The sequence below is a fragment of the Rousettus aegyptiacus genome, unplaced genomic scaffold (assembly GCF_014176215.1).
Source record: "Rousettus aegyptiacus isolate mRouAeg1 unplaced genomic scaffold, mRouAeg1.p scaffold_m13_p_2, whole genome shotgun sequence".
NCBI classification, from domain to species: domain Eukaryota; kingdom Metazoa; phylum Chordata; class Mammalia; order Chiroptera; family Pteropodidae; genus Rousettus; species Rousettus aegyptiacus.
In genome coordinates, this window is record NW_023416295.1 from 172725193 (window position 1) to 172747681 (window position 22489).

The 22489-nt window shown below is 51.6% G+C and overlaps 2 protein-coding genes, 1 long non-coding RNA gene and 1 pseudogene across 7 annotated transcripts; 1 reads left to right on the plus strand and 3 right to left on the minus strand.

Annotated features, from left to right (window-relative positions):
- Positions 1-2: 2 nt before the first annotated feature.
- On the minus strand, positions 3-121 carry LOC118614718 (annotated as a pseudogene).
- A 7232-nt stretch (positions 122-7353) lies between these two features.
- NAGA (alpha-N-acetylgalactosaminidase) lies at positions 7354-15095 on the minus strand. 2 transcript variants are annotated; one of them, XM_016135800.2, is made up of 10 exons: positions 14970-15095; positions 14467-14558; positions 13536-13671; positions 12853-13024; positions 12217-12394; positions 11817-11911; positions 10918-11079; positions 9451-9648; positions 8328-8471; positions 7683-7987 (listed from the first exon to the last, which is right to left on the minus strand). In XM_016135800.2, exons 2-10 carry the CDS (start codon positions 14480-14482, stop codon positions 7853-7855), a joined length of 1236 nt encoding a protein of 411 aa, XP_015991286.1. In that variant the 5' UTR covers positions 14483-14558; positions 14970-15095; the 3' UTR covers positions 7683-7852. The 2 variants fall into 2 exon arrangements, with proteins under 2 accessions (XP_015991287.1, XP_015991286.1); XM_016135801.2 differs by lacking the exon at positions 14970-15095 and having other exon boundaries at positions 7354-7987; positions 14467-14563.
- LOC107505571 lies at positions 10207-10906 on the minus strand. Its single transcript, XR_001595742.2, has 2 exons — positions 10828-10906; positions 10207-10743 (listed from the first exon to the last, which is right to left on the minus strand). It is a non-coding gene; the product is annotated as an uncharacterized LOC107505571 (long non-coding RNA).
- Positions 15096-18098: 3003 nt separating the features above from the next.
- PHETA2 (PH domain containing endocytic trafficking adaptor 2) lies at positions 18099-22416 on the plus strand. Of its 4 annotated transcripts, none has more exons than XM_016135802.2 (3): positions 18099-18265; positions 19606-19684; positions 20028-22416. In XM_016135802.2, the coding sequence occupies exon 3, from the start codon at positions 20147-20149 to the stop codon at positions 20918-20920; it is 774 nt and encodes a 257-aa protein (XP_015991288.2). In that variant the 5' UTR covers positions 18099-18265; positions 19606-19684; positions 20028-20146; the 3' UTR covers positions 20921-22416. The 4 variants fall into 4 exon arrangements, with proteins under 4 accessions (XP_015991288.2, XP_015991290.2, XP_015991289.2 ...); XM_016135804.2 differs by having other exon boundaries at positions 20134-22416; XM_016135803.2 differs by lacking the exon at positions 18099-18265 and adding an exon at positions 18580-18815.
- Positions 22417-22489: the final 73 nt, after the last annotated feature.

Here is a 22489-nt window from a genome sequence, read left to right on the forward strand (position 1 = left end):
TAAGCCTACAGCACCTGGTCTTCTTAGGTGGTCTCCCATCCAAGTACTAACCAGGCCCGGCCCTGCTTAGCTTCTGAGATCAAATAGGATTGGGCTTGTTCAGCGTAGCATGGCCGTAGTCTCAGACAGGAATTTAAAACAACTGATTAATATGCTAAGGGCTTTAATGGAAAACGTGGACAACATGCAAGGATCAATGAGTAATATAAGCAGAGAGATGGGAACTAAGACATAATCAAAAAGAAAAGCTAGAAATCAAAAACAGTGTAATAGAAATGAAGAAAGCTTTTGATGCAATTATCAGTAGACTGAACATGGCCAAGGAAAGAATCAGTGAACTTGAACATATGTCAATAGTAACCTCCAAAACTGAAATGCAGAGAGAAACAAGAAATATATGGAACAGACTATCTAAAAACTGTGGAACAATTATAAAATGTGTAGCTTACATACACAGAGCATACATGTACACAATAGGACTACCAGAGAAGAAAAAAGGAAGGAACAGAAGAAATATTTGAAGTATTAATGACTTAGAATTTTCCAAAATTAAGGACAGATACCAAACCATTGATTTAGGAATCTCAGAGAATACTGAGTAAATACTAAAACATCTACAACTAGGCGTATCGTGTTGAAACTGTAGAAACGTCAGAGACAAAGGGAAAAATCTTGAAAGTGGTCAGAGTGGGGAAATCTTATAGAGGAACAAGGAAAAAATTATATCAGACTTCTCTTTAGAAACCATGCTAGTAAGAAAAGAGTGAAGTGAAATATTTAAAGTGCTTTAAAAAATGTAGAATTCTGTACCCAGTGAAATTGTCCTTCAAAAATGAAGAAATACTTTATTAGACAAACTAAAGTCAAGGAAATTTGTCACCAACAGTGCTGCCTTGCCAGAAATGCTTAAAAAAAAAAAAAAAAGCCCTTCAGAGAGAAAGAAAATGATGTAGATCAGAAAATTGGATCTACTAAAAGAAAGGAGGAGTGATAGAGGAGGAATAAATTAAAGTAAAATAAAATCTTTTATTCTTAAACTAACATATGATAGTTTGTTCAGAGTAGTAGTAGCAACTGTATTCAGTGATTATCTCTTATGGCTGAGTGAAATGAATGACAGCAGTGTTATAAGGGAATGGAGGAATTAGAAATTTTGAGGTACTTTCTGTGAAGCAGTATAATGCTATTTGAAAGTGGACTTGGATTAGCTGTAAATGTACATCACAAACTCTAGGGCAACCACTAAAAAAAGTGAGAAAAAAAATAGTACAATTGATAAGAGAGAAGAGGAAAGGGAATCATAAGATGCTCAATTAAAACCAGAGCAGGCAGAAAAGAGTAGAGGACAATGGATAGAAAACAGCAAAATATTGATCCAACCACATCAATAATCATTTTAAACATCAGTGGTCTAAATACACAAATCAAAAGACAGACTGTCAGAGTGGATTGAAAAGAGACCCAACTATATATTGTCTATAGGAAAGCCACTCTAAATACAAGGACACAGATTAAGAGGAAAGGCACAGAAGAAATTCTGGGGATTGGTTGAATAGCAGTGTGAATATCAACACTTAAAAAGGTTAAGATGGTAAATTTTATGTTACTTTATCACTAGTTCTTTTTTTTAAGTAAAAGAATGAGAAATATATTTTGCTAACACAAATCAAAAGAAAGCTGACTTCAGAGCAAAGAAAATCATTGGGAGAGAAAGGGACATTATATAATGATAAAAGGGTTAATTCTCCTAGAAGACATAACAATTCTTAATGCATATGCACCTAACAACAGGGAACCAAAATACATGAGGCAAAAACCGGAAACTACAAGGAGGAATAACAAATCCAGTAACTGACAGATCCAGCAGGCAGAAAGTCAGTGAGGACATAGTTGAACTAAACAGCATCGAACTCTATTTAATTGACATTCGTAGAATACATCATCCAACGACAGCAGAATAAACATTCTTCTCAAGCTCACATGGAACATTCAGCAAGATAGACCGTATCGCACTCTGAGACACAAAGCCTCTCCATCTGTGGGTGACTGTCTAAGACAGTGTTTGGGGTCTCAGACCGTGGCTGAGGCTGGAGCGTTTACAGGCCACTGCAGGGTCCACAGCCAGGAACAAGGTCTGTATGCCCATTATATGATGCACGGGTGGGTGAGACTTCTCCCGGGTCCCTTGGCATGTCGTGCTGGATTCCATAGTGCCCACAGCTCCCACAAGGCACTTTTGTCCGTGGATGGGTGCCTAATAGCTGTCAAGTGGGGGGACACGTGAGAGAGACCTTACTCAGCCATGTTGCTGACGTCTTCCTCAATTTTTAAATTCTTACTCTTTACCCCGAATATCTACCCGACAGAGGTTATTCTCCCCTGTCGCCTTCACCCTTTTATAGATGGGAACAACCTAGGCAAGGGTGAGGCTGGCTCTGTTCCTGGAGCCATCAGATGTTCAGGTAAGGATGGCAGAAAAGTTTGGTAACATTGAATGGGAGAAAAAATATTATTTTGCATTTTACTAGGAGTCTGGAAAAGAAGGAAGTAGAGCAAGAATCATTAATGGTAAGTCGACATCTAACTCTGATATGCACAGTCACCGACAGTGGCAGGGCAGGTGTCCATTCCTCATGACGCCCAGTTTCGCCCTCCATCCCTCCGCTTGGGCGTCCCAGGGCTGGAGGATGTATGCTTCTGGGCTGGATTCCCCTTTTCTTTGCTTATGTTGCACTCCTGGGGAATGCTGCTGCCCTGTTTGTGATCCAGACTGAACATATTCTCCATGGGACCAGGTACTGTTTTCTAATCTTGTTGGACTCTATCGACCCGGGCCTGTCTGTGGCCACCATTCTTAAAATGCTGGGCACCTTCTGGTTAACTCTCATGAATATATCTTTTTTTTTTTTTTTTAATTGTAGTGAAAAAAGAAAAAAGGTTTATCTTCTTAACTAGTTTTCAGTGTACACTTCATAGTGTTAGCTATACAGGTTTTCCCCACTTTGTGAAACCTTTCGTAAGCCAAGATGTCATAAAGTGAAGAGTGTCCCGTTTTATGAAAGTTTGTGTTTCACCGCTTTGCTTTTATGGAAGACCTATATTAGTACGGAAATGGCTTTTTCATGGAAGTGAAAATCCTCTTCAGATTTAGTTCGGTTGGTGAAAACAGGTATTAATGGAAGGTTGTTTTTGCAAAAGCGAAGTGGCATAATGCAAACTTTTGGAAAGTGGGAGATACCTCTACTCACTGAATCTCTGTAATGTTTTCATTGTGCAAGACTGAAACTCTATATCCGTAGAATAACTTACCCACTTCCCCCTCCTCCAACCCCTGGCAACCACCATTCTACTTTCAGTTTCTACGTGATTGACTACTTTAGATACCTCATGTAGGTGAAATCACACAGTTTGTCTTTTTGTGACTGGCTTATTTCACTTAGCAGAATATTCTTAAGGTTCATCCATGTTGTAGCGTATGATAGCATTTCCTTCTTTTTTAAGGCTGAATAATTTTCCATTGTTATGTATATGTTTAATTTTCTTTATCCATTCATCCATTGTTGGACTTTTGGATTGCTTCCACATTTTGGCTATTGTGAATAATACTGCAATGGACATAGGCGTGAAGGTTTTTATTAACAGCCTTATTGGTATATAATTCACGTATCACATAGTCTGCCCATTCTAATGTGTAGAATTCAGTGTTTTTTAGTATATTCACAGATATCTGCAACCACCACTCTAGTCAATTTAGGAGCATTTTCATCACCTGAGAAAGAAACCTGTACCTTTTAGCCACCATCCCCTGCCCCACATCCTCCCCATCCGGCCCTCAGCAACTATTAATATGTCTATATAGATTTTCGTATTCTGGACTTTCATAGGAATCGAATCATATAGTCTGTGGTCTTTTGTGATTGGCTTCTTCCCTTTAGCATAGTATTTCCAAGATTCATCCACGTTGTAGCATATCGGTACTTTACTCCATTTTGTGGCTGAATAATATTCTGTAGTATGGTTAACCATATTTTGTTTATTCATCAGTTGGTAGACATTTGGATCATTTCCACCTTTTGGCTGTTACATAATGCTGCTATAAACATCTGTTTACAAGGTTTTGTGTGGACATGTTTTCATTTCTTTTGGGTTTATACCTAGATGTGGAATTGCTGTCATGGTAACTATGTTTAATCATTTGAGGAATTGCCAGGCCATCTTCCACAGTAGCTGGACCAGTTTTACATTCCTATCAGCAGTGTATGAAGATTCCAATTTCTTCGCATCCTTGCCAGCACTATCTCACTTTTTATTTCTAGCTACCATTTTGGGTGTGAAGTGGTCTTTCATTGTGGTTTCTATTTGCATTTCCCTAATGGTTAATGATGTCGAGCATTGGCCATTTGCATATTTTCTTTGGGAAAATGTCTATTCAGATCTTTTGCCCATTTTTTAATGGAGTTATTTATCTTTTTATTATTGAGTTATAAGAATTATTTATATATTTTAAATAGAAGTCCCTTATCAGAAATATGAATTGTAGATATTTTCTCCCATTGAGCGGGTTGTCTTTTCACTCCTTTTAACATAGGCAAATTATAGCTATAAATTTTCCTCTGATCACTGCTTTCATGCCTAAGTTTTGGTACGTTGTGTATTCATTTTCATTCGTCTTAGAGTATTTTCTCTTGTATGTGACGAGTCGCTTGTCTTGCTATTTTCAAAATTCTTTGTCTTTTGAAAGTTTGAATATGATGTCTAGGTATGGATCACTTTTAAATTTATCCTACTTGGAGCTCGTTGCCCTTCTTAGATGTGTAGATTGCTATTTCTCATGAAATATGGGACGTTTTGAGCCATTATTTTTTCAAATACTCTTTCTGCCCTTTTTTACGTATATGTTGCATGGTGTCCCATATGGTCTCTGAGTCTCTGTTCGTGTTTCTTCATTTTTCTTTTTCTCCCTCAGGTTAATTTAAGTGGGCCTATCTTCAAGTTTGCTGACATTTTCCCTACCTGGTCGTGTGTGCTGACCCATTGAGCTCCTCTAATGAAATGTTTATCTGTTATTGTACTTTTCAACTCTAGAATTTCTGTTTGGTTGCTTTCTATAATTTCTATCTCAACTGATAGTCTCTATCTTATGAGACATCATTCTTATTCATGTCTTTAGCCATGGTTTCCTTTAGCTCTTTGAACATATCTTAAATAGCTGATTTAAAACGTGATGCTAGGGTAAGTTAAAACACTACAAAGCTTGCTGCACTTACCAAGGTGCTACTGTCTTTCTTGACTGAACGCTCTCTGGTTTGCTGCAGGCCTCTGGTTAATTTCTGGAGTTTTGTGAAAGTTGATTCTGGTAGTATGTGGCAAGATTTTTTATTCCTTTTATGGAGGAAACGAGCTTTTGGTAGTTCTTATTAGACCATTTTTGTTGACCTCCTCTGCTTGGACTCTGATTCAAACAAACTATAGAAAGGTATTATTGAGACAGCTGGCAAAAACTGAACACAGACTGGTTATTAGATTACTAAAATTTTTATTTCGTTGGCTAGGAAAATTGTATTATGGCCATATATATATTTTTAAGGACCCTTACTGTTAGAGCTACATAGTGGTGTTTAGAATTTTCTTTGATTTGCTTTCAGGTACTCCAGCTCACATGCAAAAATGTATGTGTTGGAAGAGAGATGAATACACAAGAGAGGTAAGAGAGGTAAGACATACCGGCACACGTTGATCGTTGGCGCTGGGTGATGGGTACATGGAGGTTCACTGTACCATTTTATTTTTGTGTTTGAAAATTTCTATTAAAAGTTTATTTTTATTTTTATTTTTTTTAAGAGAAGGGTTACTCTTAGGTTCAAACAAGGCTTCTTTGACCTGGGAAAAAATGATTGAGTCCCTCACTGGCCTTGGGTAGAAGGAAGTAAAACAATATCCTGGAAGATAGGCAGGATGTGTGATCAGAGAGTTAAGGCTAAAGAAATAGAATCAATCAGGCACCCTCAGGATAAAAAGAACAAGTTATACAGCAAGCAAAAACATGTAACCATCTCTGGATGTGGAAGGCAAGGGAATTGACGAGTTAAGTGCAGGCTAATGCCTGGACCCAACTCCCAAGTCCATGGTCTCAGCCACTACACTCTACCATATCCCAGAGTGGTAAGAAAGACTTCTTTCCTGGGGCTGACAAGGAAGTGTTCCCATCAGAGATCATTCCATTTGGCTTGAATAGAAATATGACAAAGACCCAAAGCTGGAGGTATGCCTAGGGCGGTATGCCAAGGGCAGAGGCCCAGGACGAGGTAGGCGTTTGTCCTGAGTGACCCACAGCCTCAAGACATGAACTGGGGAGAGGGAGCTGTCTCTGATGATGCTGGACTCAGCGAAGCTCCAGTTATTTTGATTGACACTATAAAATATGTACTTGTAAGTTCTTTACACCATACTAAATACAAGAACCTCAAACCCTGAGGGAGTGTGGGAGATCCATCCAGAAGAGTTCCCACAGGGCAGGAAAGCGCAAGGCCTGGGGCGCTGGGTGCTCCCACATTCAAAGCCCAAGGGGAACTTACCTAGCCTGCCGGCCCTCCAAATGGGGACAAGAACCATCAGGGAAGACGCGCCCCGCGGCCTTACCTAAAGGACAGGAGCTTGGGAAATAGGAGCCAAAGGAAGCGGTCAAGAACATGCCATTCTTTACCTTAATAACCCTTTCCTTAGGAGGAACAGCAGGAAATATATTTTAAGACACAAAGAGCCCCCGAACTTGTCTTTGGACACAGCCGAGGGATTTGAATCACCTCTGCAGTCAGGTTAAGAGAGGAGAAACTAGGGGAGGGGCAGGGGGCACTGCAGGGCAGAGGACAAGCTGTTGGACCCCGTGGGAAAGAGGCAGAGCTGACCCCCCTCGCCCGCACCTGGCCCCGGAGGGCCACTGCCAGAAACGGGGGGATGAGCGGGGAGGTGCCTGAGGCCACAGTGCAAAGCTCGGAGGATCGAGGCTTTCCGCTGTGCAGCGGAGGCGCCGGTGTTTGGGGGGTAGTGGCCAGCGGACCCTGTGACATCCGAATGGGATGGGGAAGGGTTGTGCGAGACAAAGGGCCTGGGGCCACTGCTGCTCTGCTTCGCGTTGTCGCCACCGCCACCACGCTGGGCAGAGCAGGAATGGCTCCCTGGAGCGCGGCGGGTCCGGACTGTCTGGAAGTACAACCCGCAGGTCACTGGAAAACGAGGGGCCAGAAGATGCCACACATCTTCCACGTGAGGTGAGAGTTGAAACCAGCACCCTATTTACTGCCACCGAGTCTCTAACTGAAGGTGCCCACAGCCCCAGGCCCATATTACCACTACTTGACTAAAGAACAGCTTTATTGATGACCCGAGGGAGTCAGGGTCACTCCTGGGCAGTGTCGGCCTGCAAGGCCGCCTCCAGGCAGGAAAGCCACTCACATGATTCATGGAAGTTCCTAATGAGAGGGCAGATCACCACTCCTAATTATACGAAAAATTCCAAATCCTGATTTCAGAGTCAACAAAAGAAAGTCAGAGGCTGGAGTCCAGATGGGTGTCACCGCCCCTGCCTGTGGGGGCTCAGGGGACTGGCCAAGTTCACCAGCATCTGTGGGGCCATAAGACGAAGGGCCGGGAAGGCCACAGGACAGTGCCCCAAGTCAAGTTTCCAAGAGGGTTCCCACGTGGGCAGTGCCGGAACGTGGCCCTGAAGTCTGCTGGGATCGGTCACCGGACAGGCGTGGCTAGCAGAGAACCCTGCCTGCTGGCCCTCGGGGTGCCGAGGCTCCGCGGTCTGGGCTTAGTGGTGCTGCTGCAGCCTGTCACGTGTCCCAGTTCCTCATTGCTGCGGTGACCCCAGATTCCTGACAGGATACAAGTACCACATCACCACCCCTGAAGGGTTGATGACCACTGTGAAGTTGGTTTCAGTCCGGAGGCCACTGATGACATCACCCGTGTAGACGTTCTGGGCCTGCAGTGGGGAGGGACATAACCGGTGCCACCGTAAGAGTGGCCGTGCAGAGACCCCCTTAGGGGATGCAGAGCCTGGACTCCGGCCCGTCTGTGCTGGGCCTCCGGGAGGCGCGACAGAAGTGGGCGCCCGAATCTCCTGTCACTTCTCCACTGGCAAAGCCCAGGCCCTTGCAGTACTGAGAGTCCAGTCCACAGAGGACCTGAGGACCGTGCCAGCACGGCCGACTCGTGAGGGGAGGAGCACGGCCTCAGCGGTGACGGGGAGGCCCTGTGGAGAACCTCCCCACAACACCCTCCCAGGGTGGCAGCAAAGGTGCTCCCTGCCTGCAGGCGCTCACCTCATGCAGGCCGGAGCCGGTGAAGTTGAGCTGCGCGAGGGAGGACCGGTAGTGATAAGGCATATCCGTCCTGCGGCTGAAGAAGACCAAGGCGTAGGAGTAGCCGACCAGCGGCCGCATGTACACTTCGATGTAGGACTTCTCCTGGGGTGGAGGATGGTTACTGGGATCCCTGCTCGGGCAGGCCGGAAGTCCCCTTCCCAGTCCTTCCTCGAGTCCTGGGCGCCCCCAGCCCACGGTTCTGCGTCATGTAAAAGCTTGGGGGGGGGGATTCTACAGACCTTTGACATCCCAACCGTCGGACTCTGCATTCCTCCTTTCCCTGCCTTGGCGGACGCTCCCAGCACTTACGCTGTGCCAGGCCCCAGGCTGGGCCCCAGACAAATGCTGCATGACATCCTGCCTCAGCACACTCGTAGGGTAATGGGAAGGACAGACGCGGACAGCTGCCGCACCGGCCAGTGGGGGTGAAGAACCCTGCTCTGAGCGGCCAGGAGGGTGGACCCCCGTCCTCCGGAGGTCCCCTGCCTGGCAGGGATTAGTTACTGCCTCTGGGCCTCGCCCGTTACACAGGCGCCGTCTACAGGTGTGTAGCTTTTACTAGAGAGGGAAGGGGCTGCGCAAACCAGCTTCGCGGCCACACTCCCTGAGTCAAGTCCTGTTGTGCCATTTACCACTGTGGGCCTTGGGCCAGTTACTTAGGCTCTTCAAGTCTGTTCCCTCGTGTGTAAAGCAGGGAAGGAGTATCTAGAATGCCCAGCACACAGTAGGCGATCAATAAACAGTGGACACCAGTACTAGCAGTAGTCGTGTTCCTTGGCTTTAACAGCTCCCCCGGGCTGGAGGGGAGCCCCGGTTCTCTGCCGGACATCACAGCCGTGTGCCCAGGTCTTATGCTTCCAAACTGAGGGGCCTCACTGTTCCTGTGAACTTGTGACATCTCCCTGCCCCAAATCCCATTTGGAGCAGCTTCCTGTAGAGCCTTTAATTGAACGCAACCAGGAGGTGGGACTGAGCAGATTCAGAGACACTCTCCCCATGTGACCTCCAGGCTCACAGCCTTGTTCCCTGGGGAGCCTGGTCCCTCGGCCTCCCTTCCCTTCCCCACAGGATTCTTCAGTACCTTGAGAATCCTGCGTCCCTGGATGCCCAAGGGATCCTGATTGATTTTGATCATGAGTGGATTCTGAAGAATGTCCATGTTCCTGGCAGACATGGCACGTAGATCCGTGGACATGAAGAGGGGGGCCGCCAGCACCGTCCACAGGGCCATCTGGGCCTGGGCTTGATCGAAGCTGAGGCCGAAGTTGCCAATGAGCAGCTAGGGGCAGAAGAGAGGAGCGGTCAGCTCTGCCCTCATCAAGGACCAGCCCTAAGCGTGTAGCTGAGGCAAGAGACAATGGGCAGGACGGCCACGCAGGGGAGCCTGGCCTGGTGAACACCGGTCCCCAGCAGTGTGGCCTCGGGATTCATCGAGTCACTTTCCACCAGAGCCTCAGATTTTTATCTCACCGAGAAAATGGGGGAGCTGCTATGCTCTGACATCACAGGACCAATGGGATCCTGTTACCAAAAGCGTTTATAAACTGACACAGGAGTCTGGAGATACACCCAGGGTGGCAATGGTGGGAGACCAGACCCAGACAGAGTTTCTGCTCCCACCAGTGGCCACCCCCCACCCTAACCACAGCTGACTGGACCAATGGGGACCCCCAATCAGCACAACCAATCCGCAGACGGACACAAACGATTATTGCTAATGCAACATGCTTATGTACTTAGTGATGCCAATTTAACTAAGCACTGTACATGTGCCAAGCATTTTAAAAGGTCATCGATTTCACCCTCAAAACAATCCTATATAAGGTAGCTACTATTATTTTTCTCCTTTTCCCACTGACGAAACTGAGGCACAGAAAAACTTCAGTCAGTTGTCTAAGGGACATGGCAGAGCTGGAACTAGACTCTGAGACAGGCCAACTTCTGTTTCTCCAGGTGCCCACCATCTGGCCAAGTATTTATAATTATTATAATCATCACTGGTAGTAAATGCTTGTTGGCTAAACGAAGAGATGGCTATAAAACTATGAGATAAATTGCATAAGTATTTAAATCACAAGGGTTATGAGTGAGGCAGGTTCGAGGGGCCGGTTCTGCCTGTGGAGGCTCTGCAGGAGGGTAACGGGGTGCAGGCCACTGGAGGAAGGGTCGGGTAGCCTGGGTGAGGACAGTCTAGGGAGGGAGTGGCAAGAGCTGTGGAATAGCCACGTTCTTCACCCTGCAGAGGGACAATGTCTCACACAAGAGGCACTACTGACCAAGTTCTCAAGTCTCAAGCATCAGAACTGCCCGGGAAGACTGCCGACAATGGGCATTCGCAGAGCTCCCCCAACATTCTGATCTGCGGGGTGGGGCCCTGGGAACAGAATTATGAATAAGCTCCAAGGTGAGTCTAAGGCAGCCGGCTCAAGGCCACATTTCAGGGATGCTGCTCTCGAACCTGGCAGTGAGCATCCGGTTAGAGGGCACAGGGCAGTGGGGAGCAGGTCCATCCTGGATGGTGGGCCTTGGGATACCCCCTCCACGGTACCATGTCTGGGTCGTTCCAGTGCCCAGGGCCTGCCACTGGCTGCAGGATGTCCTGGTGGTCCACGAACCAGTCCAGGATGGAGAGCACGCTCCTCCAGGAGTCCTGGATGTCGTCGTAGTTGCGCCAGAGGTTGCAGGTGTCCGCCAGCAGACTGTAGTTCACCTGGATGGAGGCGGGCAGAGTCCAGCGCTAGAGTCACGCCCTGCTGCCCAGAGGCCCACTGGGTTGGGGAGGCCCAGCAGGGGACAGAGGGTGGGGACGGGGAAAGAGAAGCTCTAGCTTATTCAGGATGTGGAAGGCCTCAGAGGGTGGCATGCTCTGGGGCTGCCCAGGCCTCCCACACGTGCTGGCACCTGAAGCCTACCCTGCCCTCCCGCGCCCGCTGTGGTCAGGCCCTGCGCAGGGGCGCAAGCCAGGGTACCGGCATCCCTGCTGCACACCCGCCCCGTGTCCTCCCCGAGCCCCACCACTTGTCAGCACTCCCCCTCAACTCTGCAAGTCTGATCCCACTCTTTCTAGGGTCCTAGGTGCTGTGGGGCCCCTGGTGAGGTGTCCGCAGGGCTCTTCAGAGGCTTGGCCCCACCTGCCTGTCCTCACCAGCCTTCTGGATCTCGTGGCCCACTCAGTACAACCCAGGATTCTGACCGCTTGGGCTGGGTGCTGTGTTGGCACACCACAGGTGGTTCTCATGCCTTGGACACCAACCCCTTCCACCCGCCTGACAACTGCCTCCTTTGTATGACCCAGGCTGGCAGCAGCCCCTCTGGGGTACTTAGGACACTCTCTCTAGACCTATAAACTAGCACAGGGCCAACTGCGGTGAGAGCAGCCCTGACCGCACAGGAGGTGTCGAGGCCGATGTGGGGAACGCTGCCAGGCAGGCACACAGAACAGCTTACCGTGGGGGGGAGGCCCCCCTCATAGGCTGGCCAGCTGCAGGAGAAGGCGATGGGGCGGCCTGTGGCATTCAGGGCGGCAGCCATCATGGGATACCCTGGAGAACCCCCACATGTAAGGACCAAGGAGGTGCAGGAGACAGTCTAGGGCCTTAGCCCAAACATTCTCCCACCAAATGAGGAAACTAGCTCAGCAGAGGTACCTCCCCCTGTACCCAGAGCCGCAGATACTTCCCAGGTGGGCGTGGTGCCAACGTCCTGGGAGCCGACATCCCCAGCCCCTGGCTGAGGGGAACTGGGCAACACTACTCCCTAGGGAGCTCGGTCAGGTGGGCACTGGTGGCCCTTCCATGGCCACCTCTCCCTGTCTGTCTGATGGCCCTCAGTCAGCTGGGGGACCCACCCTTGGCCCGTTCCTCGGGGGTCGAGTAGCAGCCATCCAGCTTCAGCATGTCCACCTTCCACTGGGCGAAGGTTTGAGCATCCTGGTTCACCTTGTCTAGCGTGGTGCCTGGGTAACCCATGCAGGTGAAGTTGCCCACGTCCTCATAGATGCCCAGCTTCAGGCCCAGGGAGTGAGCCTGTGGGGGAGTCGAGGATACAGTGGGCTCAGGCAGGACCCCCAGGAAGCCACCTCACAGGTACATCTGACCAGGCCCTGTTAAAACCTTCAATGGTGCCCCACTGCCCAAAGAAAAGGGTCTGTGCTCGCTGGCCCGGCCTCTGCCAACTATGGTCCTTCCTCTCCCTCCAATGCACATCTCCATGGGCTGTTCTTGCTTCTGGGCCCTTGCTTCTGCCATCCCTTCTACCTCGAACGCCATCTACCTAGTACCTTTGAGCTGATAGCAGGCTCCTTCGAGAACCTTCCTGAAATCCCAGGCTGGGTCAGACACCCTTCCTGGCTCTCATCCACCACGATGGGCCAGAACTAGCTGTTCATTTATGTTTCCCCCTGCAGACCAAGTTCTCAAGCAGGCTGGGGTGGAAAGAGCGGTTCGGCTCAAAGGCCAAGGGGCAGGGCTGGGGCGGGGCTCACGTAGTCAGCCAGGAAGGCAATGCCATTGGGGAAGCGCTTGGCATCAGGCACCAGGTGGCCATTTTCATCACGCCCACCAATCCAGCAGTCATCAATGTTAAGGTATATGTAGCCCAGGTCTCGCCAACCATCCTGCGCCAGCCGGTCGGCCATCTCCATGAAGAGCCGCTCACTGGTGAGAGGGGCAGGGGATGGGCAGCATGTTCCCCTTCCTCAGAGCTTCTTGAATGCTCTGAGTGTGAATCCAGCCTATAAGAATCCTGGCCTGGCTGTCAGCTGAAGACTAAGTCAGGTAACAATTGCAAATGACAACAGGAATTGTGTCATGAGCCCCAGACAGGGTGAAATTGAATGGAGTGGTCAGGCCCTCAGGCTAAGAGGCAGGATGAGGCAGGGGAAGCATGCAGGGTCTGGCCTCGCCTTAACAGTCACCTCCTTTCGATTATCTCAGGGACTAGGTCCATTACAAGGTACCCGCCCCACAGGCCTGATCGTCCCCACAGAAGCCCCAAGCAGGTCATGAGGCTGAGTGTCGGATACCCAAAAGTCACCGCTGGCTGCAGTCTCTCTGGGATGGGGAGGTGGCTTTGACCCTGTTCTCTTTTCTTACTGACCTTCCATGCCCTGCCCCTACCCTGCAGGACCCTGGGCGACGCCTGTCAGGTGGTGCAGGCCTCACTCACCTGATGCAGTTCTTTGGGTCCTCGTCACAGTTAACGTTGCAGCGGAACCGTTCCCAGGCCAGCCAGCCCATGGGTGGCGTCCGCAGGAGCCCATTCTCCAGCACCCGCACCTGGCCCACCAGGGCCAATAAGAGCACTGCAGGGGTTTGGCGGGATGACTATGAGTGGCTCCCATAGCCCTGGCCCTCCTCCCACCCCCTCTAGGTGCTGCTCAGCCCCGCAGAGGCTGCTGGCCTCCACATTAGAGGAACGAGACTCTTGTGTTTAAGGCAGAATTGGCTCTTCTTGCAACTACTGGCTCCTGCAGTACAGTGAGCGGGTGGATGGTGCCTGGAGTAGGGCGATGTGTTCAAGACCTGGGTCCCCACTTGCTGTTGCTGGAATTAGCAAAAACTAACACCTGAGGTCATATCCTTTCTATACCCTGACCAGCTCCCCGCACCCTATCACACAGAACTTGACAGGACACTGTAGCCAGACTCCAGGTCTCCTGAGTCCCATCGAGGATCTTGGCTCTCTACCACAGACCCCCCAAGAGGCCTCAGAAGGGCTAAAGAGGTTAGCCAGGTGGAACCTGCTCTCAGCTGGCTCACCTGGGAGAGTGAGCCCTTTCCCTCCCGGGTCTGTTTCCTTATCTGTGAGATGGAGTTAATGTGCTGACTTCACAGGGCTGTTCTCAGCACATGCTGGTATCATATAATGCAGGGCCTCTGCACGTTGGGGAGAGGGGCTGAAAAAGGAAGGGGCCCCCTTAGAGGGGAACTGATACCTAAGTGGGCAGCATTTCCTTCTTTTCCCGCCCAGCTCCAGGAATAAGAGGAACATGTCTCCTCACATACCCACGGAGGGAAGGAGAGCCAGACACCAGAGGGCTGGACTCCGTCCAGGTATCCCCACCCCCACTGGTCAGCTACTCTCCCATGTAGGTTACCTGTCTTCCACAACATGGGTCTGGATTCAGCGTCTCAGGACCTGACCAGATCTGCTCTCCTTTTACCAGCTTTATATGTTGGACTTTGGAAGCTAAGAAACGTTAGAAAAGCACTTGGAGTCATTACTGCCTGGCTAGCCCTGTCGCCTTCAGCCCTAGGTGTGGATCCTACACCGGGCCCCCAAGCCGCCCTTGCTACCCCCCTTCCCTCCCAGCCATCACTTCTTTCTTCAGAAATACTAAACAAGGTGTCTTGGACATCAGACCTCACCCCCCTACGCAGGGTTGGGCTCCCCAATAGCCCAAGGGCGCCCCTTCGCCAGGCAGGGGCCAAAGAGAGGCAGCGTCTGGCTCGAGGACGCTCAGGAAGAGGGGAGTTGACAGGCCGAGACCAGGCTCCGGACTCACACCGGGTCTGGGTTGCCACCCACGGCCGCCAAGGACGGAAGACCCCGCGCGGGGGCCCCTCAACCCCAGAGTGCCCCCCTGCCCGTGGCACTCACCTGCCGACGCGCTCACACCAACCGCCGCCTCTGCCTCCGGAGCCGCCGACCGCTGCAGTCACTTGATTCGCCAACAGCGTTCCAGGGGGGCGGGGCCTGACGGCAGTCGACCTTTCCCGGAGGAGCCTATCAGAACGCGCCTAGTAACGGCGCGCCGCGCCCTCGGCGGGGCTCGATACGCCCTCCGGACTTCCCAAGCCCCGCCCCCTGAGAGCTCCGGCTCTGCGGCGCGCACCAGCCGAGCGGACTTAGGGACCGGATGTGCTGCTGCTGCTGCTGCTCCACCTCCCCCGAGGCTAGACCGATCACCTCAGTGGGATCCCTGAGGCCGAGGATAGCGCCCGGCACACTGTAGACGCGCAAAAAATAGCTGAGGCTTGAATACTTGCTAAGGGTTTTGTTAAGAGGAAACGAGAGAATGCTCTGAAGCATGGCGAGCAGTGAGCCTTTCCAACCGGCAGCGGAAGATGAATAGGCTTGAGAGTAAGATGGGGGAAGGGAAAGCGAACCAGGTGCAGAGCACAGCGGCTCTTGGAAAGCCAGAGGCTCTCCTCTCCTGCCTGACACTGCGGCCACTGGTTTTGCTAGCCCAGGCACTCTGCATATTTCCTCCCAATTTCGGTCATCGGAAATTTATTGAGCAACTACTAGTGTCAAACACTTCATTCTTGGCACCTTGCTTAAATGGCCACTGGGCATCTCAAACATAAGGGGCCCCAAACCAAAGTACCTGCCACTTTCCATTTCTCATGTAATGGCAACTGCTCTTCCAGGTGCTCAAGCCAAAACCTTGGAGTCCTCCTTGCATCTGCTTTCCCTACCTCCCCACATCCAGTCTCGGCAATCCTTTAAAACATAGCTCAGGTCACACTCCTTGCTCTAGCTCCTGCGATGTCTGCTCATCTCAATCCGGAGTAACAGCGCGCACACTCCCACCCGGTCTCCTACCGCCCTCCCCTGACCTCACTGCTGCCTGGCACACTGGCCTTCTCGCAGTTCCTCAAACACAACAGGTCTCACGGCCATTGCACCAGTTGTTCCCTCTGCCGGGAATGCTCGTCCTCCCGATGTGGGCATGACTGGCTCCATCATTTCCTTCAAGTAGTTCTCAAATGTCACCTCAGTGAAGCCTACCCTGATGATCCCATTTAAAATTGCAACCTTCCCAGCCCCACAATTTCCAATCTCCCTTATCTTGCTTTATATTTTCCACTACCTTCTAATGCATTTGTTATAGTTTATATTATTAATTGAATAAAAATTTAGTGAGAAAGGCAGATAATACACAGGAAATAAAAGTATGAGTATAAAGAAGTTTTCTCTAGTGGTTAGTGCTAAGACGAAACTATAACCCAGGGACACGGTAGACTTGAGGGTAGGAGAAGGGGAGGCCTCCCCAAGATGTGCCGTTTTGGCATATGGATTACTTTGAGCTGAAGGCAGTCAAGACCCTGTGGGCTCAGGAGAAACTTCTGTGCCCCCTATGACTACCTAGAAGAATTTAAATTAGGGGCCTTGCCCATAATAAGAGTTATTACCAGAGATAACATTTTATGACCTATCTATATGTCAGGGCAAACATCTAATTACTGAACACCTGTGCTTGATCTGCAAAGTCTTATCACTCTCCTCCTGTGTGAAGCCCCAGGCCTCTTACCACATTCCTTAGCTCAGGGTACCTTATTTCACCGTTCTGTCTCTGAACCTTTCACGTATGTGAGGTCTCTGACTTTCTCATGTATGCGGGCTTCCTGTAGCTACGAATGTAATTAAATTTGGTTATTTCCTATTGTTAACCTGATTCATGTTGATTTAATTATTAGACCAGTTGCAGGTACCTAATTGATGTGAAGGAGCCCTGAAGAGTTAAAAGCTGAGGGGCAGGGAGTGAGAAGGAAGAGCTTTCTAAGCTGCATGAACTGCGAGGGGAAAAGCTCTGAGTGGGCACCAACACGGTCAGCGACCCATGTTTTGAGCTCCGGCTCCTGCATTTAGTTGTGCTTTCCTGCAACCTAAGCCACTGGTTTAGTTTTTTGTTTGGAAAGGGGGTGGAGGCAGCAAAAGTTATACTCTGAGATTGATTATTTCTTTGCCAACGATTCATTTAGCACGTTACGGGAATTATAATAATTTCATAAGCCAATAGCCTACCAGATAATCTCTCTTAATAAACCAAATAAGGAAATAACATACTCCAAACAAATGACAGATTAATCACACTATTGTTTCAGGCAAGGGGTGGTGAAGGAGTAAATCCAAATTTAATATGGAGTGCCTTTTTATATGAGGAAGCGCTCTGGAGACTCAGCAACCAACCGAAGAGCGGATTTCCAGCGGCCAGCGCAGAAGTCAAAGTCCCCTGTTGCTAGAGCACTGTTGCTAGGAAACGAAGACGCCCAGTGTTAGCCGGGAGGGCTGAGATGCTCTGCTGATTTCTTCTGGGACTGCTGCAAGGTTTAACATCACAAGGGACCAAAGAGCAGCCTTGGCCACAGTTAGGAGCAAATGTCTCAATGGAGAGTTTTTTTTAGATTAAGAAAGCGTCGCCTTGCCCAAACTGAAACTCTCGAATAATCCATACACTCTCAGTATTTACAGTCTAAATAGCTCCGGGCCACAGTTGCTTTACCACAGGTTCTCTCCCAGGAGCCCCCAGCAGGGCCCATGCGCAGTTGGGCTGCTGACTGCTTGTCAACCACAACAGATGTAGAATGATGACATCCTGGCACGACTTATACTTCGTACTTGTCAAAGCAACTATTTTTTTTTCCTTTGGTCTTAAACAAGTGGATTAAAACAACTTCACTTAAGTCATAAACAAAAGGATTTGAAATGGCTTTAAACCAATACACAACACGGGCCTACCTTGGACTGAACGCAGGCAGAGCCCGGGGGTTGCGGGTGGGTTGCAGGCCAGCGAGAGTGGTGCAAGCAGAAGTGGGTAACCCCAGAAGCAGAAATCTGGCCACCCCGGGGGCCCAGTTGGGTGGCCAGGAAGCTACGTCGGGCCTCGAGGGCTGAGTAGGAGCCCGCCCAGAGGAGGCGCCCGGGCGAGGCCGGCTGAGGCTTGGCTCTGCGGGAGGAGTGGGCGGGGCGGGGAGAGGGGGCCTGGAGGGGGCCAGAGGAGGACTCGGAGTTTCCATGGCCTGGAGGTGGGGGTGGCTCAGTTCGCGGCCGGCCGACGGCGTGAGGCGGGACCCTGCGTTCGAGGCCGCCCGCCACTGACCGGCTCCGTGGCTCAGGCGGGTCCCGGCCTCTCCCGCCTCAGTTTCCCTCCCACGTGGACCAAAAGCCTGGTGAGTCCTGGAGCGGGAGGCGTGGGGACGGCAGCTCGCGCCGCGCGGGCGGGGTCTTCCCGCGCTCGGGGGCTCCCGGCTCCCGCAGCCAAGCTCGCGGCCCGGCGGAGGCGCGGGGCCCGGAGACGACATCGCCCGGGAAGCGGCCGCAGCCCGGCCCTCGGGCCGCCCCCCAGGGCTCCGGCGCGCTGCGCGGCCCCCGAGGGCGTGGCGCGCGGCGACGTGGCGGGACGGCCCCTGCGCGCGGGCGCGAAACCGAGACGGCCGCCCCGCCCCGGGCTGCGGCGCGCGCCGGGCAGCCTCCTCGTGGGGAGACCCCCGTTTCCCGGCGCACCCGTGGCCGCCGGCCGGAGGGTCCGGCGCCCCAGCCCACTGATCCTCCAACAACAAAAACAACAAAAATCCGGAAAAACGCGGGGCACAGGCCACCCGCCGAGTGTGCGGTCCGAACCTCGCACCCTTGGGAGGGATTGTGGGGCGCGCCCGAACCAGGCACGCGGCGGGGGAGGAGGGACTGAGCAGCTATCCGGGTGCTGGGCCCCGGACCGAGGTGAGGCCACGCCTCCAGCAGGCATCTGTGATTGCTTCGCTGGAACCGCCCCTCCCCCATTCCAGGACCCTGCTGCTTTCTCTCAGCCCTTGTCACGACCCGTCCTTCCGTTATTGACTATTTAATTAATTTTAAATTCGCTTGTTATTTTCGTCTGTTTGTTTACAGTGTGTCTCCGCCCTGGAACGTAGGCTCCAGGAGGGAGGGCCTTTGATTTGTCCACCGTTGTATTCCCAGTTACTTCAATAAATACAACCTAAGGGCCCCTGCTAGCCCTGCTCAGGGCTGGATATTGGGGTTTCACCGGGAGCCAAGCCAAGTCCCGCTGGAGACATTCTGGGGCTGGGGTCAGCACTGTAAACACAGAGGTCACTGTGGGCTGAAGGAAATGAAACCAGTTGAGGGGGCTGTTGGCTGGGTCATCTTGAATCAGGCTGCCGAGTGACCCAGGGGCACCTTAGATACAGTGATCAGGGCAGGCCTCTCAGACTGGGTGATCTGAGTTAAAGCCTACACATAAACTGTGTGACGAGTGCGAGAAGGGAATAACCAGAAGCTATGAAGGCACTTAACTCTGACCTCGCCTCAGGGGCCAAGGAGCTGAAGGTCAGGACCATAGGACCCAGTCCCTTAAAATGCTCCTAGGAGCCTGGCCTGGGTGGGTGAGTGGGTAGTGGATTATAGGGCCAGGGAAGGCTTCCCGGAGGAGGTAGTGGTTTCACTGGGGTCCAAAGGCTCAGAGCTCTCTTCCCTTAGGATGGGCTAACTGGGTTTGAGAATTATTTTGCAGGTGCACTGGGAGTCACGTGATCAAAGGGTTGAGCCGAGTGGCCAGAGAGGCCCCTGCCCCCACCTAGCAAGCCCTGCTGGTAAGTGGGTTGTTGCCAAGACTTGCCCCCAGAAGTCGTGAACGAATCAGAAGAACAAGTTCTACTTCTCACTGGCCATGTGACCTTGTGCGGTTCACCTTCACTGCTCTGGGCCTCAGTTCTCCTTCCGTGAGTCAGGAGGGTCACAGAAACCCTAGAGGTTTGACCTCACGGTTGGTGCTAAGGGGACCCCAGATTGGAGGATGGTTTAAGCACAATGGTTTCTGTGGATTTGGGGTTTATTTCAGCTCGGCTGAGGCCTGTTTCTTTGGGTTTTCAAAAGCCATGTCAAAGCCCGGCCATACCTCCTGGTCTGATACAACCCCATTATCTTTTTGTCCAGGTCCTCTGGTGTCCAGTGTTTTGCATGGCCCTCACACAACCCTTTGAAAGAAAGGGACACGGGCTGCCTCCCTCTCTTATCCACATCCACCTCTCTTGCCTCACAGTTCTCATGGGACCATGAAGCTGAACGAGAGAAGTGTGGCTCACTATGCACTGAGCAACTCCCCAGCAGACCACACGGGCTTCCTGCGCACTTGGGGGGGCCCAGGGACCCCCTCCACCCACAGTGGCACTGGCCGAAGGTGCTGGTTTGTCCTCAAAGGCAACCTGCTGTTCTCCTTCGAGAGTCGAGAGGGCCGGGCCCCGCTGGGCCTGGTGGTGCTGGAGGGCTGCACGGTGGAGCTGGCCGAGGCTCCTGTGCCCGAGGAGTTTGCCTTCGCTGTCCGCTTCGACGCCCCTGGTGTGCGCCCATACCTGCTCGCAGCTGATGGGCCGGCAGCCCAGGAGGCCTGGGTGAAGGCACTGTCCCGGGCAAGCTTTGGCTACATGCGCCTAGTGGTGCGTGAGCTGGAGAGCCAGTTGCGTGATGCCCGCCAGAGCCTAGCCTTGCATCGCCACTCATCCATGAAGGTCGTTACCAGCCGCAAGCCCCACGCTGCTGACCACTTGCCTTGGGGCCTAGAGAATGGCCACCGCCTCTCCAGGGATCGGAGCCCCACGGGCCTGGTGGAAGAAGGGGGCAGCAGACTAGCAGGGCGGGGCTTGGCTGAGTGTGAGTTGCAGGGCCCTGCCAGCCTCCTAGGCAGGGGACAGAGCCCCGTGTCCCCTGAGACCTCTTGCTTCTCTACCCTACACGATTGGTACGGCCAGGAGATCCTGGAGCTGAGGCGGGGGTGGCTGCAGAGGACCCAGGAGAGTCAGCCAGAATGTGAGAAACAGGACAGGCCCTGAGCCTGGCCCCTAAGAGTTCTGCCCTTGTCCTGCTGGTCAGGACACCAGGGCCAGTGCTTTTTCAGGAGTTTGATATTTACTCATTTCCAAAGTTGCTTTTTTTTCATGCCGGATCCTGTCTGATCTCAGAAGCTAAGCAGGGTCAGGCCTAGTTAGTACTTGGATGAGAGATCACCTAGGAAGACCGGGTGCTGTAGGCATAAACAAATCAAACAAACACAAAGTTGCTTTTTTTTAGGGGGGCAGTTTTCTCCCCTTCCTGCCTTTTAGGCCATCTCCAGGTTCCAGATCTACCCTTGTGCCTGGAGGGGACTGAGGAATCATTACTTCTGACCCCTTTATTTCCTGAGGAGCAGAGAGGAAAGGTCGCTTGCTCAGCAGTCACCAATGAGGCCCGAGGACCCTGACACTGTGCTGGACTGCCCCTCACTCAGGGGATGTTACTGAAATGGAGGAAGTGGCAAATAGTATGTGACCACAGGCCATCCTGCCTTTCACCTACATGCCAGCCTCAGCCAAAATTTCCAACAGGGAAGCTTGTGTGCCTTTAAATACCAGAAGTTGGCTTTGGTGTTGGCTTTGCGGACTAACATTATCAGAGAAAGTGGGTATATTATATCATGGGGGTTTCCTGGGGCTCGGAGCTTCCTGATTGGTGGGAGGATCAGTAACTGTACACCTAACTGCCCTGCCCTCCCCCACAGTCTGGAAAGGGCCCTTTGGAGGGAGAGAGCCTTCAGCCAATACAGAGGGATTTATGCTACTTAGAAAGTGTGGGGGTCCCATCTTCTTTCCCTCCCTGTCCTGTCAACAGATGGTGCTGGATGTTGACCTAGCTTTTACAGCAGAAATCCTTCCTGCACTCAGCCTACAGCGGCCAGCTGCCAACTGAGACGCTAAAGACGACGTGGGCAGGCAGTGTGGCTCCCAGGGAAAGCCCATTACTTCGTTGTGTTGGTTCTCAGTCCTGGGCATTCTGGGAGGTTGGGCACAGGATTCCTGATACCCTGTGATAAATTCTTTCCTGCCTGGGCTCCCAAAGAGGTGTTCCTGTTCCTAAAACCACCTGGGAACTCGCTCGCTGTCCTGCTTGTCACCCACTGTGTACCTGCCAAGACCCCTCTAGTTCTAGTCTCACCAGGAGGCCAGGTGTTTTCTCTTTTGATCTGTGAGGCAAAGTGGCTGGTTCCATAGAGCCATAGTCCAGACTGGCCTGATGCCATAGGGACATGGTGGCAGTAGGTGGATGGAAGATGCAGAGAGCCTCCTCAACCTGTGACCCACCCCACCTCCAGTGTACACCATCCACCCCTTGTTAGCCTCTCTTTCCCTTTACTGGGGCCTCGGGCGGCCTGACCAAAGCCAGCAGGCTGGGATGCGGGCCCACGGTCCAGGTCCCGTTTCTGTTCGGCTTGTTTCATAGAGATACTCCAGGCTTTTATCTTTCTTATTGTTACAGTATTTTTTGTACGATTAAAACACTAAATTTTTTATTACTCATTTCGGTTACTCAAATTTATTTCAACAATCACCTGCGGGCTGCTCTGCCAAGCCCTGGCTGTCCTGTGT

What these genes read in the sequence shown, in the direction of transcription:
- NAGA (XM_016135801.2), bottom strand. An exon ending in GACCCAAAGAACTGCATCAG is followed by an intron (nt 13,025 to 13,535) that starts GTGAGTGAGGCC and finishes CCCTCTCACCAG; the next exon opens with TGAGCGGCTCTTCATGGAGA. An exon ending in AGGGACGCAGGATTCTCAAG is followed by an intron (nt 8,472 to 9,450) that starts GTACTGAAGAAT and finishes CCTCCACCCCAG; the next exon opens with GAGAAGTCCTACATCGAAGT.
- PHETA2 (XM_016135802.2), top strand. Translation starts at nt 20,147, where the DNA reads ATGAAGCTGAACGAGAGAAGTGTGGCTCACTATGCACTGAGCAACTCC.